The following is a 15719-nucleotide window of genomic DNA, read 5'->3' as shown; positions in this document are numbered from 1 at the left end:
GCTAATCGTAATGATGACGTAATTTTTTTTACATATTCAATGAAAATGAGTTTTTGTTAATGAATGTTTTCATGTTAATTTCTTGGTACAAATTAGCCGAGTTGCACAGGAATCCACTGAGGATATTTTGATTTATTTGTTCCAAATGTTATTCCTAATTAATATTCCCTGATGATGATGGAAATGCACTTTATTATTTCTAAGACTAAGTCTGATGGTCATATGTGGGATATGTTCAAGAAGAGAAAAAGGGACTTAACTTCAAAACAAAAAAGAAAAGATGTAACAATAGGATTGTTGTTCCTAGTTTAAGTTGGCCAGGGGACATATTTGAGTGTGACACTGTACAAGAGTGTTTCCGTTGGCTCGTCGCAGCTAATTAGCTTGTTAGCTACCTCTCGTCTTCATCAAAATGTCAAGTCACTTTGACACCGCTGCCACCATGTTTCACTCTGTTCCATTTGTCTTAACACTAAACCATACAGAATGGACCATATCCATGCTTACTTATAACTTTATTGTCAGTATGACACATACGGACAAGATGTATGTCCTACCGTCCACATTGTGGACAAGAACTCAGGCAGCGTTGACCAGATAAACGCCAAGTGAGGCTCAAGCCGGGACAGAACAGGTGAGCTAACGGTAGGCTAGTTAAGACTCACACGGACGTAGTGCCAGTAAATCGTAGAAATATTCACATCCTAGACAGAGAGGACAGTTGGTTCGAAAGAGGAGTAAAAGGGGCCATCTATGTTAAAATAGAGAAACCATCCCTCAACAGGGGAGGAGGTCTCAGACACCACCTATCTCCAATTTACAATGCTGCCCTTTCATCCCTTCCCAGGAGATTCAACAATCTAGCCTCAAAGAATAACAACTGTTCACAAGTGGCGAGTGACTCCAACGACTGTCGTTATAACACAATAGAGCACTAACGAAGTCGAAACCAACTTTCCACCAACGACAGTCGTTTGCATGACTGTCGTTGACACTTGGAGCACAAAAGGGAACCAGTGACATCATCAGCCTTGTGAACGCCCACAAGAGGTTAAATACCTGGGTCTCCACACCAGAAAGTTGGACCACTCTCACATCAAGTAGCTACATTTTTTTTACATGTAATTAATTAAATTAGTCTTGTTGATGCTATACAAATCAAGTGTATTTTTGTTAAAACCTCTGTGTAGTTCAACAACACTGGTACATGTGAGACACATCGGCCCCAATCAGGCATCAGAAATCCCATAATCACCATCTACTTCTCGCAATATTGTTTCCGCCCGGTCTCGAACCGGGGACCTTTCGCGTGTTAGGCGAACGTGATAACCACTACACTACGGAAACTACACATTTCTGGCGGTCGGGGAAATAGACGGAACCTTGTTGAGCGATATTAGTAATTAATAAAGAATTGAATTAGCACGGTCGACAAAACCTATTGTTTCCGCCCGGTTTCGAACCGGGGACCTTTCGCGTGTGAGGCGAACGTGATAACCACTACACTACGGAAACTACACACTTCTTGCAGTCGGGGAAATAGCGGAAATTAGAGCGATATTAGTAATTAATAAAGAATTAGCACGTCGACAAAACCTATTGTTTCCGCCCGGTTTCGAACCGGGGACCTTTCGCGTGTTAGGCGAACGTGATAACCACTACACTACGGAAACAGTGTTAAACGAAATGATGACGTAATTTTTTTTACAAATTCAATGAAAATGAGCGAACCAACTGCTTCTTAGTCGACTTCTGTACTGCTGTTTGCCTCAGGGCCGAGCTGCCTGTACCTGTCCCCTTCTGTTATTGTTCTCCACGGAAGAGGAAAGAGAAGTCATTGTGTGTGTTAAGCTACATTTTTAGCTCAATTGCTAGCTTGAATGTACCATGTAGTAAACTAATACATTGTGTATTACTCCATCTCTCAACATTAATGTTTCAACATGTTTTCATGTTCATTTCTTGGTACATGTAATTAATTAAATTAGTCGAGTTGCACAGGAATCCACTGAGGATATTTGGGATTTATTTGTTCCAAATGTTATTCCTAATTAATATTCCCTGATGATGATGGAAATGCACTTTATTATTTCTAAGACTAAGTCTGATGGTCATATGTGGGATATGTTCAAGAAGAGAAAAAGGGACTTAACTTCAAAACAAAAAAAGAAAAGATGTAACAATAGGATTGTTGTTCCTAGTTTAAGTTGGCCAGGGGACATATTTGAGTGTGACACTGTACAAGAGTGTTTCCGTTGGCTCGTCGCAGCTAATTAGCTTGTTAGCTACCTCTCGTCTTCATCAAAATGTCAACTCACTTTGACAGTTGGTTCGAAAGAGGAGTAAAAGGGGCCATCTATGTTAAAGTAGAGAAACCATCCCTCAACAGGGGAGGAGGTCTCAGACACCACCTATCTCCAATTTACAATGCTGCCCTTTCATCCCTTCCCAGGAGATTCAACAATCTAGCCTCAAAGAATAACAACTGTTCACAAGTGGCGAGTGACTCCAACGACTGTCGTTATAACACAATAGAGCACTAACGAAGTCGAAACCAACTTTCCACCAACGACAGTCATGCAAACGACTGTCGTTGACACTTGGAGCACAAAAGGGAACCAGTGACATCATCAGCCTTGTGAACGCCCACAAGAGGTTAAATACCTGGGTCTCCACACCAGAAAGTTGGACCAGTCTCACATCAAGTAAGCGGCGTCATTGTGTGTGTTAAGCTACATTTTTTTTACATGTAATTAATTAAATTAGTCTTGTTGATGCTATACAAATCAAGTGTATTTTTGTTAAAGCCTCTGTGTAGCTCAACAACACTGCTACATGTGAGACACATCGGCCCCAATCAGGCATCAGAAATCCCATAATCACCATCTACTTCTCGCAATAATGTTTCCGCCCGGTCTCGAACCGGGGACCTTTCGCGTGTTAGGCGAACGTGATAACCACTACACTACGGAAACTACACATTTCAGGCGGTCGGGGAAATAGACGGAACCTTGTTGAGCGATATTAGTAATTAATAAAGAATTGAATTAGCACGGTCGACAAAACCTATTGTTTCCGCCCGGTTTCGAACCGGGGACCTTTCGCGTGTGAGGCGAACGTGATAACCACTACACTACGGAAACTGTGCTAATCGAAATGATGACGTAATGTTTTTACAAATTCAATGAAAGTGAGCGAACCATCTGCTTCTTAGTCGACTTCTGTACTGCTGTTTGCCTCAGGGCCGAGCTGCCTGTACCTGTCCACTTCTGTTATTGTTCTCCACGGAAGAGGAAAGAGAAGTCATTGTGTGTGTTAAGCTACATTTTTAGCTCAATTGCTAGCTTGAATGTACCATGTAGTAAACTAATACATTGTGTATTACTCCATCTCTCAACATTAATGTTTCAACATGTTTTCATGTTCATTTCTTGGTACATGTAATTAATTAAATTAGTCTTGTTGATGCTATATTATATATATATATATATACAAGTCAAGTGTATTTTTGTTAAAATGTGAAGTTTTCTGCCCCAACGAAGCATCGGAAATCCCATAATCACCGTCTACTTCTCATTTCTAGCAATAATGTTTCCGCCCGGTCTCGAACCGGGGACCTTTCGCGTGTTAGGCGAACGTGATAACCACTACACTACGGAAACTGTTGCAACATAAACATGACGTAATCGTTTTTAAACCTTTTTAAATGTTTGTTGCACATACAAAATTGAGAAAACATGTCGAGCTTTGTAACGTTTGTTTAATTCCAGATAAATCTTTAAACAGAGTTTGTAGTAGCTAGAATTTTATTTAATACACACACCAGGCAACACGTGCGTGTGGTTTTGGATGTAGAAATAGGAGCTGTGAGTCATTTGCTGCTGTCAGTGACAGTAATCTGTATGTCCAGTCATCTGCTTTCTCCAAAAATAAACACCTTCACTGCAAAAACATCGCACATAGGCTACTGCAGATTTTTACATCTAGTATTTAATCAGCTCTTCAGTTACTTCAAAATCACTTATACTATATATACTATATAATACTTTCAAATAAAAAATCCAATCCGTCACTCATCAGCGTTGGTGGTGTTTAATAGAAACACATAAATAAATCTAAATGCATCACATGCCTCCTGTCTGAGGAAGTATCACACATGGGTTTGCTTGTGTTTCTTTTCATGCTGTTTTTGTTCCTCCTTGCACAAGTTTTAGGAAATTACAAGTTTAGCTGAAAGCCCCTCTGAAAGCCCACGAGTGACACAATAAATCAGTTGCTAGAGAGATGTAGAAAATAATGTATGTTTTCATGTCTGTTAGTGTGAACAGGCCACATGAATTCATCCGGTTGATTCCCCTTTTGGTCAGTTGTGAAACCGCTCAGAGGGAAATTCTTCACTTGTAATATTTCTCCAGTTCTGACCATTTTGTTTATTTATTTATTTATTTTTCGTTTATTTTCAGGAAGGAAAAACCATTAAGGAGAAATGCCACCCTGGAAAAAGCTGAACGCAGGTGATGAAAAACAATCTGCAGGTTCATTATGACTTGTACACTGCATTCATCATTTTACACAAACACTTCTTCTTCTCTGACAATTTGTTGTCTCTAGTTTCATTGTTTACTCAATCGACTAATTGATTAGATGATTGACGGAAGAATAATTTGTAACAATTTAGGTAATGGAGTGACTGTTAAAGTCTTTTTTTCAATATCACTTGATAATTAAAGAAAATGTCTGTCAGACAAACACACAGAATAATTCAAAACTATTTGACCAACACAACTTTTATCAACAAATGAGCTCAATATCATAAACAGTGAAATATCAAGTAGTAGAAATCATTTTTCTGGTTTCTGGTTTTGAACTTCTCTCCACTATCTCCTTTATAAATTTGCCTCATTCTTGACTTTTATATACGTTTATATATCAAATATCAAATGTTTTTGTAGATTATATTATTGGATTATTATATAATCACTGATTTTTTTTTTATGGTTAAGCAGAATTTTAATGTTTATTATTTTTTATATACTGCTGGGTAGTTTAATCCACATATTAAATAAACAAATTTTATGTTTTATATAGAATATTAATCTTCAAACAACCCATATAAACTACTTATACATAAAATATAACTATTAGAACTTATTATCTAATCTTGTTTAACGCCCTCTGTTGCTGACTGGAATATTACTAGCTCTAGGAAAACCACAAGTACTGACAGTACTTCTAAGTTTACCGCAGTTAAAGTACCTCTTCTCTCACTGCTAACACCACCATCACTAAGCAGTGCTAATAAAGCAGTAATACTACAGCTGATACATCTGTTTTAAGTAATACTACTACAAACACGACATACTTACTACTTACACCGTATAACACTGGTTCTCTGGGACCTCCAGGGGCCCTGGGCAAAAAGGGGATTCATTTATTTTCACTATAATATCATCTATAAGTAAAACAATGACAGAATGTTTTACTATTTTGGTTTCAAAAACTTTATTTGTATGATTATTATTATGGTTATTATTATAACAGTTGACAGTACTTCCTATTTTCTTTTTCTCTGTAAATAAACGTAAAGAGGAACTAATTCTTGTGGTAGATTCATGGTACTGTACCCACCCACACAGAGAGAGAGAGAGGGAGAGAGAGAGTATATAAGCCTCTGGGCTGCTGCCTGACTCCCTCAGTTGGACTCTGTCTGTCCTCTGTATCTCAGCATGGAGCAGATCTACGTCAGACATGTGGAGCTGCTGGGCTTCGAGAAACGAGAAGTCCCGAGTCAGCACTACGTAAGGCTCGAAGCACTCGCTCTGCAAACGGCTCCGTCAGCTTCAGATCCTCGCTACAGCTTCACAATGGCCGAAGCTGAAGTCGAGGATCTGTTGCTGGGAAACGCTCGGTCTCACCCTGCTGCTCTGTCTCTGTGTGCAGGTCTACCTGCTGATGGTGAAATGGAGCGACCTCTCCGAGAAGCTCATCTACAGGACGTACCCTGAGATCCACACCTTTCACGTGAGTTCCTCTGCACTACAAAATAAAAGCTCTGCTCCTCCTGTGAAAGAAGTAAAACTAAACAAGTAAAACTAAAATAAAATGCAGCTTTTTTGTTTTGTTTTTATTTTGGCGACAGAAATCGTTGAAGGAGATGTTTCCCATCGAGTCTGGTCAAATAGAAAAGAGGGACAGGATCATTCCTTCATTACCAGGTAAAAAAGAAAACAGGTGGGATTTTATACATCCTGGTTCTGTTGGTTGTCATTCTGCTCAGTAAGTTAGTAAGTTACAGTCACAGACTGGTGTTAAAAAGACGATGCAGACATGAGTGACCTTTTTAAAGTCAGTGATCATCCTGTCAGGTAAAGTTCCTCTGTGCTGTGATGCTCAGGAAACACCTGTGTTTGTCAGACACACGTGGGCAGGTCTGCTTCTCGTTTCTCTGTCTGTTGAAGCGAACGGTTGAAATCACTACGTCAAAGCTCAACTCACAACCAGAGATCAAACAAGTCACCACCAGAAACAAAGAACGAGGAAATGGCACAAAATTAATTATCAACTAGTTTGATAATTGAGTAAAAAGTAAATTTTTAAGCTAAAATACAAAAAAAATAAAAATAAATCAGATTCTCAAAGGTGATTATTTGTTATTTATAATAATATGATGTAAACTCATTTTTGACTGTTGGTCAGATTAAAAAAAAAATATGTTGAATACAATTTTCTGACGTTTTATTCACTGAACAATCAATCGATTATGAAAGAAAACAGCTGTAAGATTTGCTTGAACATTGTTTGAGTTTTCTTCCAGCTTCAGGTGAAACCATTTCTTCCTTTCATTTTTCACAGTCAGCCAGGTGTCGTGAGCGTTTAGCAGGTCTGTGTTTTCCACCCGGTCGTTTTCTGTTCCTGTTCACGACCTAGTTTTCATGAAAACAGAACTCAAACTTTACACATTTTCCTTATGAAACCTTCGTTACAAAACACATGTAGCAACGCGGAGAAGGAGAAGCAGCAGCCAAACCTCAGAGCTGATGCAACAGCAGCGTTTGCCGACACACAGTTCCACATGTCCGTCTCCTGACCTTCACATATGGACACTGGAAAAGAGCAACCACTGAGATCCTCAATAAGTTAATCATTTAGCATGATTAGACAAATAAGACAAAAAACTGCTTCCAAATAAGTGGATGCATTTGATTAAATGGAAGAAACCAGATGTTTAATGAGCATAACTTTACAGATTTCACAGTAAAACAAACAGTGTTTTGACAATATTCATACAAAGTGAATGAAAACAGTTGAATGTTGATCACTGATAACTTTGAACTGCAATTTAATTTTTCATATTTTAGGTACTGGGATATCGTTTGGATTCTGTTAATAAGATTTTTATATTTTTACTACAAGAGACTTTTAATGACGTTCATGAGAAAGAGAATCAGATCAAGTCGTTGTGACTCAGCTCAGAGGGAGATGTAAAACTACACTGAGAAGATATTTTCTTATGGATCCACACTTCAAATGAAACACAGGAGAGGAACATCTAATAACCTTAAATTAATAATATAATAATCTTTCTCCTTTTTTACCTTTGATGTCATGGAAGAAACTAAAACTTCTTGTTCACACAATAATTTTTTTTTAAATATTTGTGTTTTTCATTCATTTGACTGACTTATGTTTGATTTAAGGAGCGTTAATACATCAAATGATGCTCTATTACACTACTGTGTCTTTTACCGTGATGTGTGTTCACGTTGACTTTGTGCGTCGCCAGCGCCGCGGTGGGTCGACAGCCAGAAGTCGACAGAGACGAGACAGAGCACCTTGGCCGACTACTGCCACTCGCTCATCAACCTGCCGCCTCACATCTCCCGCTGCAAACACCTCACCGCCTTCTTCAAGGTCCGACCTGAGGACGAAAACCCAGGAGCCACAAGCACGTCAGTATCACACACACACACACACACACACACACACACACACACACACTTCCACTACAGCTGCTGTGTTGAACTGGACAGGACGGAGTGATGCTGAGAAAAATTTTCATTTCCTCCTCAGACTGAAAAAAAACAAGACATCTGCAGGGTCCAAGGAGTTGGCCCAAGGAAACGTGGCCGGTAAGAGACATTTAAAACTGGATTATCCCACTACACAGGATCATTTCCACTGGGAGCGAGGCGGACATTTTGAAAAAGTAAACGATGACATTAAAAGAGATGATGATGTTTCACCTGTCAGAGATCTCGGGTCCCATCATACTGGACACCTACAGAGTGATTGCAGACTTCACCAAGACGTCCAAACACGAGATCAACCTGCACACCGACGACCTGGTGGAGATCGTGGAGAAAAATCAGAACGGTGAGAGAAGAGATAAATGTTTAAACAACAACCTTATTTTAAAAGCTCCTCCAGTGTAAAGGTCTGTGTCCATGTGTAGTGTGATTATAGATCAGCTCTAGCTTCTATATTAATACTGTGAAAGTATCAAAGCCTCAGTCCACAGAGAAATGCACACAGCCTGTATTCAGAAACTGAGCCTTAAAACCAGCCGTCAGGACTTCTGGAACTTTGTGATGTCACAACAAAGCAGTCACCAAGCCCCGCCCACCTGGACCCACCATCCAAACCTTGCAGGATTTGGTTTCTCTGAGTGAAATCTGCTATATTTTTATTGGATCACTCAGAAAACAGTCAGCCAATCAGAAGAGAGGCTCAGAGCCTCCTCTCTTCTGATTGGCTCACCACTTCAAGTAAAACACAGAAGAAGAGGAAGTTATGGAGCTTCAAATTCAATCTGACCGTGGTGTGGGGTTTTTACAGACTCCTCCTGCTGTAGTTTGGCAGGTAGAGCAGATTCACCATCACAGGGTCAGAGGTTTGATCCCCAGCTCCTGTCAAACATGTTGAAGTGTCTTTGAGCAAAACACTAATCTAAAGTCAGCACTAAAGATAATTATCTTAATATCTATCTATCTATCTATCTTCTGTACCTGATCTCCTTTCACCTTGTCTGATGTAGTTTTAGTTTTTACTTGCACTGGAGCTTTAGTGTTGTCCTGGTTTTGAGCCGCTGTGGTTCTGGTCTCGTGTTCAGGTTGGTGGTTCTGCCAGTGCGAGTCTAAACGAGGCTGGGTTCCCGCGTCCTACCTGGAGCCTCTGGACAAACCGGAGGAGCCCGAGGACGCTGAGCCAGACTACGAAGGTAAGATAGTGTCGTGTTGTGTTCAGGTTAGTCCTTCCTGTGTGTGTGTGTTTATAACAGCGCTCTCTGTTTCCCTGCAGGAGAGCTGTACGTCACCGCCAACGCCTACAAGGCCGAGCAGGAGGACGAGATCTCTCTGGAGCTGGGTGAAACCATTGAGGTCATTCACAAGCTGCTGGACGGCTGGTGGGTCGTCAGGTATGATCACACACACACACACACACACACACACACACACACACACACACATATATATATAAGCTCCATATTTTCTTCTTCTTCTGTGTTTTATTTAAAGTGTTGATCCATCAGAAGATATAAAAACCATCTCAGTGTAGTTTTACATCTCCTCTCTCAGGCTTCTCTCTGGAGCTCTAGTAACAACAGGTCAGTCAGCCAATCAGAAGAGAGGAGGTTCTGAGCCTCTCTTCTGATTGGCTGACTGCTTTGTTGTGACATCACAAAGTTCCAGAAGTCCTGACGGCTGGTTTTAAGGCTCAGTTTCTGAATACAGGCTGTGTGCATTTCTCTGTGGACTGAGGCTTTGATACTTTCACAGTATTAATATAGAACCTAGACCTGATCTATAATCTATAATCACACTACACATGGACACAGACCTTTACACTGTAGGAGCTTTAAAGTTTTGTCTCCTCCTTCACCTTTCTCCTTCTTTCTCCTTTGTTGACTCCTACTGGACGTTTCTAGTTGTTGCTCATAAGTTTTCAGAATAAATAAACATCTGTAGAGCTGCAGCAGCGCAGTCATTCGCCCCAACACATATCTGTTTATTTGTATATGAAGCAGGAAGTGAAATCTAATCACAAGTGGTTTTTAAAGCCAGGTGTGAACTGACGTACCAGGTGACGTGAAATGATCGTCACAGACTTTAGGATTCATCCTCTGGAGACCATGAATGTTTGAACCAAATCCAGTCGATTCTTGTCAAGATCTTTGACTCTGGATCAAAGTGTTGGACACTGACATCTGTAAATCCACATTACTGAAGTTCATGAGAATTAATTCCTGCATTTGCACCTTTTTACATGTTTTACTCGGTACCTACAAGTTCCTGTGAATATTTACAATTAATTTGAACTTCCTGTTGATGCTGCTTTGTGCAGGAAAGGAGAAGAAACCGGTCATTTCCCCTCCATGTACCTGCAGAAGGCCGGGAAGAAAGAGAGGGAGGCGGGCAGGACGAACCTGCAGGGACAGAAACCTCCACCTCGCAGGTTCGTCAGAGACAGTGGATTCATATGTTTTCTGTCACACACTTTACGGCTGCAAATATATGATTTACAGCCCAATTTTACATCTATAATAATCTAAAGGAGATAGATTTCCACTTTAAATGTGATTTAAAACGAATTAAAATAAATTACACGTACATACTAGTCCGGTTAGAACTGTTCAGGAGAACTAAAACCTGTAGAGCATTTTTGAGAGAGGACGTTTTTTGTTAATTGTTAACTGTAATGAGCGAACACGGGGAGAGTCCGAGATGTGCAGGTTTGCACGTAGTTCCTCTGTTGCCACTCTGGTGTTTTATTGTGTCACTGCAGACGAAGAGGAAGTGTGTGGTCATGCACTCTCTCACTCTGTTACACCACAGCTTGTGATTTCATGTCTCTTTGCTGCAACTGAAACACACTAATTTATATCTGCAGTTTTATAAACATGCTGGGTTTAATTAGAACGAAAGCACAAGTGTTTATTATGGATTAAACACCGTCTTTCTACCAAATGAGTTTCCAGTATTAATTTGAATCCGTTTCACAGGAGTCAGACAGTTTTTAGTTTAAACTAATGTAAATAACACAGTTAATCCTGCTGTTGTTGTAATGTGCTTCTCTTCATTCAGCAGGAAGTCACTCCTAGCTGGACAAACATTCTCAGAGTGAGGACATGTCTGTCCCAGTTTAAGGACAAGGAGTTTCATCATCTTCAGTAACTTAGTGAATGAATCTGGTGAACTTTGATCTTTAGGCACCAAAATCTAATCCGTTCATCTTTGAGTCCAAGTGAAGGTTTTTGCCAAATTTGAAGAAATTCCTTCAAGGTGTTTCTGAGATATTGTGTCCACGAGAATGGGACGGACGTATAGACAACCTGAAAACAACATGGCTGCTGCTCTCGACGGTGTGGAGGAATATAAATTAAATAGTTCAGACTGATGAAAACACATGGTTCATAGAGACAGGGAAAATTCAGGAAGCAGTGAAGAATTGGGTCGGTCTCTGCAACAATAGATCAAACTTTTATTGGCCACAACCTCGACTCACCGTTACAGCTCTGTGTGTCCTGCTTCCGTCTTAGATCCACCATCAGGAACGCCAAGAGTATCCACAACAGGTCTCGCCGGCGGCTCAGCCAGGACGTCTACCGCCGGAACAGCCGTCGGTACCTGGAGCAGAAGGGCGGCCGCCTCGCTCAGGTGCAAAGGGACTCCAAGAACGCCGCAAAGTCACCGCTGAGGGAGAGGAAGAACCAGGGTAACGAAAAACCTGCCGTAACATATTCTCATATTCACATTTAGTTTGATCAAACGGAGTTTAAAGGGTAGACGTACAACCTGATCGTTTTATTTTTCTAACCCGCAGACAACATCCCCGAGATGTCCGGCTCCAGCTCGGAGAGCGAGGTGAAGAGGGAGGCTCCGGTCATCCCTCCGCGGCCGAGCGCAGAGCTCATCCTGGAACGCTGCACCGACAACACCCGCAAGAAAGTCAGCGTCCACAAGTCACGCTCAAGCTCCGCCAGCTAGCCCGGCATATTCAACGCACCTCGTAAAGTCGCAGCCTTCTGAGAGCTTTAATACAGGAAATAAAACAAGGCTGATATTATTCTATATTTTACTTATTATTATCAAATCCCATAAAAAGACCAAAACCAATAATGTGTTCGTCCGTCTCTGGACACCTCCGTCCCCTCTGTGGACAGACAAAACAAGAAACTAGAGCAGTAGTTTGGGGACTATTTTGAGCGGCGGATTAATTCACATTTGGAGCTGTAGTGAGTATTTGTGGCAGCAGGACAGTGTGTGTGTGTCTGTGTGTGTGTGTGTGTGTGTGTGTGTGTGTGTGTGTTTGTGGGGGGGGGGACTGAGTCAAAATAAACTACAGTGGGTTCATATGATGAAGGAACATGTGACCCAGTGACACAGTGTGACTCACTGATGTGTTTTTAATGGATCATTAAAAATGGACATCCGGCTTTGTTAAACACACAGAACTTATTGTTTTCTTTTTTTCATGGGATTTGTTGACCAGAAGAAAAATATAGAGAATATCAACAGAGTTATTCTTTGAGGTAGGTTTTCTATAATCCATCACATGGTGGTCAAATCAAGAATAACACTGTGGTGCAGCGCGGTAAACACGCCACGAAAAAGGTGCAAATCTTCTACAAAGAAAAACATCAGCCATTAGATTAACCACGTCACAGTGTGGATGTTTGATGTCACGATCATTATTTTAGGCCCCTTATCTTGTGACAGTAGTTTTTAACTTTTAACTAACCTAAATAACATTTGAGATAACTAATATTTTAATGCCGAAATCTTCAATAAAATTTGAATTAATCTGAAGACAACACATTGCTGACAGAAATGTGAATTAGTTACAGTTTCCTGTGTTTTACTCTGGACTTGTTTTGCTTTGTTCTGATGCATTGAGCTCTACTTTGCTGTTACAGTAGCTGCTACTGTCCAAGTTCACATTCGCACTGTGAGAGAAAGAAGCTACCACAAAGAGAGGAAATAGTTGTACTGAAAAAAAAAAAAAAAACTAAATTTTCTGTTTATTACTTCTGTGTGGAAGATTTATTTCCAAGAGCTTTGTTTTTATTTATTTGCTTGATAAATGTATTCATTAATAAAACAAAATGTTAAGCTTTTCTATCTGAATTATTTAATTAATTAATGTTTCTAGGGCGGTAACATTATAGATGAGTCTGCCGATTAGTATCTCGATTAACTGAGAAATTAATTGATGAACAGGTTAGTCTATTAAATGACAGAAAAAAAATTAAGGAATTAAAGGAAGAGAAAGAAAAAATGAAAAAAAAAAAAAAATAGTTGCTGATTCATTTTCTGTGGGTCAATTCACCTTTAAATGTTCCATTGAATTACTCTCAAGCTATTAGCAGTGTCTCCTCTTCCTCTGAAAGGATTATATTTAACTTGACTTTTACTAGTTAAAATGACTTAGACTCTTCTGGCCTTCCTGGCTGCCGTAGATGTGACCAGAACACTTACCTGAACAGTGGACAAAGGTTTCCAGGTTTTGTGGGACAAACGACGGAAGTAGGTTACAGAGAATGTAGGTCTGTCTTTAAAAAGCATCGACGTCAACAAACCTGCAGCGCAGTTAGAAATGAGGCTGAGGACAAAAAGTTGATTTTAACATCAGACCAGTTGCAGTTCTCACCTCTGATTGGCTGTTTGCAGAATGCCAAAACACAAACAATCTTTTTTACATATATCTATATGATTTCTGCCTCCACCCCAGGACTGCAATTAATGACTATTTTTGTTATTGATCAATGAATTTATTGTATTGTATTTATTGTATTTTCACTAGAGCCCAAATTGATTTAAATGTGTTATTTTGTCAAACAAAAGTTTTAACTTAACAAACATTTGCTAGTTCCAGCTTCTTAAAATTTATGCACCTTTGTCATATGTGACAGTAAACTGAATATCTTTCTTTTTTTTTGTATTTTTGACATTTTATAGTCTGAGAAAATAATCACCAGATTAATCAATAATGAAAACAATAATTAGTTGCAGCCTCAAAAGAAATAAATTATGAATTAGTTACAAATAATTATATAGGCATTTTGAAATAATTATATTTATATATTTCCAATCAATTGCCAACATTTACGTATTTATTATGATGTCTATATGCATTTAATAATAAAAAATGTTAGCAAAAAAACAACGAAAAGTATTGACCCCGACGTGATTTGAACACGCAACCTTCTGATCTGGAGTCAGACGCGCTACCGTTGCGCCACGAGGTCCTGTAAGTATCATTGTAAAGCATCTGTATATGAATATGAAGGACTTCCAACAAAAATACCGTTTACGTTGGTTTACTATTATGTTTTATAGATATCTGCGGTAAAACAATTACTAGTTGTAATTACTAATTACTAGTGATCACAATATCACAAGAGTGAAAAGGGAAAAATCCACACAGGCTAATGCTAATAAATATCGCGGGCACAGAAGAAGTATGGAGACGCACGCGGCAACACTGTTGCCCGCAGCAACTGTGACAAGAGTTACCAATAGTTGTAGGTTATTGACGTTAACTAATCTGCTAACTAACTTCAGGACTGACTAACCGTGTTTCCGGTAGCTGTAGATTTTTAACGTTAGCTAGTCAGTTAATAAACTTTACTTCAGGACACAGTAACCGAGTGACTGGTAGTTGTAGGATATAAGCGTTAGCTAGTCAGCTAACTAACTTAATGACAAAGTAACTGAGTTTCCCGCTTCTGAGACGAATGGAGGAAGTCGACGTGGTGTGTTCCGTGTACCACATATCCGCTGAGGTAAGGCTAACCGATTTATTTGTATTTGTAGATACACGCTTCATAATCAGGCAACACTGATCGGGGTCGATGCCAATATATATTTCATTATATCGACCCAATCGCTAACTCTCCCTGGTGGTCTAGTGGTTAGGATTCGGCGCTCTCACCGCCGCGGCCCGGGTTCGATTCCCGGTCAGGGAACTACTGTTTTCCCTGACCAATACACCCAAATTCCCCTCTTTTTTTTTTGCTTTGTTTTTGGCTCCATTCTGAGTAAAAACTCTAGGGACTTCCGTGTGAAAGTCCCGGGAGATTAACAGTTCCATAAATAGTCATGTCAGCTCTGTTGGCCAAGTATAGTATGTTTCTTGCAGTTCTAAAAAAAAAAAAACAAAAAACAACCCAGAACCGACAAAAATGTCCAGGGAGATATAAATGTACCCCCAGCAAAAACAAGGACTAAAAAGCTGAGTAGAGATAAAAATACAAACATATGATTATTATTTAGAAGCCAGTAGGTCAAAAAGAATGATTAAAAATTAAAAACATATGGCTATTATGTACACACAAGTAAGAAGCATACGTGTAGCTACAACAATGGACTGTGTGTATACAAGTCAAAGACTTCCTGAAGTTGAGAGCAAGGAAGCAAGTGGTGCAAGATATGGAAGAGTGCAAGGATTGCTGCAATAAATAATAAATGGGTATGTGTTATAAATTAATTTAAATACATACAGTAAGTAACAGAGCATTGCCGTTTGAAGAAAGGCTATACAATAAATTATTAAATACATTTATTTACATTATATTTACGTTTCTGTACATTTACATGTATTTATTTCTGTTTACCATACCCTTTATTTTATACAGTAGAACACAATACAGATTCAGTGCTCGATTTAATCATAAGCCTAATAAGGAAAACATGAAAAGGCCGTGTTTTACATACAGTACA

General features: G+C 39.5%; 1 protein-coding gene and 8 non-coding genes across 9 annotated transcripts; 2 read left to right on the top strand and 7 right to left on the bottom strand.

Annotated features, from left to right (window-relative positions):
* Positions 1 to 1274: 1274 nt before the first annotated feature.
* On the bottom strand, positions 1275 to 1347 carry trnav-aac (transfer RNA valine (anticodon AAC)). Its single transcript has one exon. It is a non-coding gene; the product is annotated as a tRNA-Val (tRNA).
* Positions 1348 to 1442: 95 nt separating this feature from the next.
* On the bottom strand, positions 1443 to 1515 carry trnav-cac (transfer RNA valine (anticodon CAC)). The gene has a single exon. It is a non-coding gene; the product is annotated as a tRNA-Val (tRNA).
* An 85-nt stretch (positions 1516 to 1600) lies between these two features.
* On the bottom strand, positions 1601 to 1673 carry trnav-aac (transfer RNA valine (anticodon AAC)). The gene has a single exon. It is a non-coding gene; the product is annotated as a tRNA-Val (tRNA).
* A 1229-nt stretch (positions 1674 to 2902) lies between these two features.
* On the bottom strand, positions 2903 to 2975 carry trnav-aac (transfer RNA valine (anticodon AAC)). Its single transcript has one exon. It is a non-coding gene; the product is annotated as a tRNA-Val (tRNA).
* Positions 2976 to 3070: 95 nt separating this feature from the next.
* On the bottom strand, positions 3071 to 3143 carry trnav-cac (transfer RNA valine (anticodon CAC)). The gene has a single exon. It is a non-coding gene; the product is annotated as a tRNA-Val (tRNA).
* A 446-nt stretch (positions 3144 to 3589) lies between these two features.
* Positions 3590 to 3662, bottom strand: trnav-aac (transfer RNA valine (anticodon AAC)). Its single transcript has one exon. It is a non-coding gene; the product is annotated as a tRNA-Val (tRNA).
* Positions 3663 to 5665: 2003 nt separating this feature from the next.
* ncf1 (neutrophil cytosolic factor 1) lies at positions 5666 to 13118 on the top strand. The gene is made up of 11 exons (XM_056396970.1): positions 5666 to 5798; positions 5941 to 6021; positions 6140 to 6215; positions 7784 to 7949; positions 8071 to 8129; positions 8251 to 8373; positions 9110 to 9217; positions 9298 to 9415; positions 10342 to 10452; positions 11537 to 11712; positions 11821 to 13118. The coding sequence occupies exons 1-11, from the start codon at positions 5727 to 5729 to the stop codon at positions 11982 to 11984; spliced, it is 1254 nt and encodes a 417-aa protein (XP_056252945.1). The 5' UTR covers positions 5666 to 5726; the 3' UTR covers positions 11985 to 13118.
* A 1055-nt stretch (positions 13119 to 14173) lies between these two features.
* Positions 14174 to 14245, bottom strand: trnaw-cca (transfer RNA tryptophan (anticodon CCA)). Its single transcript has one exon. It is a non-coding gene; the product is annotated as a tRNA-Trp (tRNA).
* A 648-nt stretch (positions 14246 to 14893) lies between these two features.
* Positions 14894 to 14965, top strand: trnae-cuc (transfer RNA glutamic acid (anticodon CUC)). The gene has a single exon. It is a non-coding gene; the product is annotated as a tRNA-Glu (tRNA).
* Positions 14966 to 15719: the final 754 nt, after the last annotated feature.

Source organism: Seriola aureovittata, chromosome 15, assembly GCF_021018895.1.
Source record: "Seriola aureovittata isolate HTS-2021-v1 ecotype China chromosome 15, ASM2101889v1, whole genome shotgun sequence".
Taxonomy (NCBI): Eukaryota; Metazoa; Chordata; class Actinopteri; order Carangiformes; family Carangidae; genus Seriola; species Seriola aureovittata.
This window is presented reverse-complemented; position numbering and strand designations above follow the sequence as displayed.

Bases quoted from the DNA above. Each gene is read 5' to 3' on its own strand.
- ncf1 (XM_056396970.1), top strand. From the start codon at position 5,727: ATGGAGCAGATCTACGTCAGACATGTGGAGCTGCTGGGCTTCGAGAAA. The intron at 6,022-6,139 runs GTGAGTTCCTCT...TTTTGGCGACAG, and splicing joins CTGAGATCCACACCTTTCAC to AAATCGTTGAAGGAGATGTT. The intron at 9,218-9,297 runs GTAAGATAGTGT...GTTTCCCTGCAG, and splicing joins CGCTGAGCCAGACTACGAAG to GAGAGCTGTACGTCACCGCC.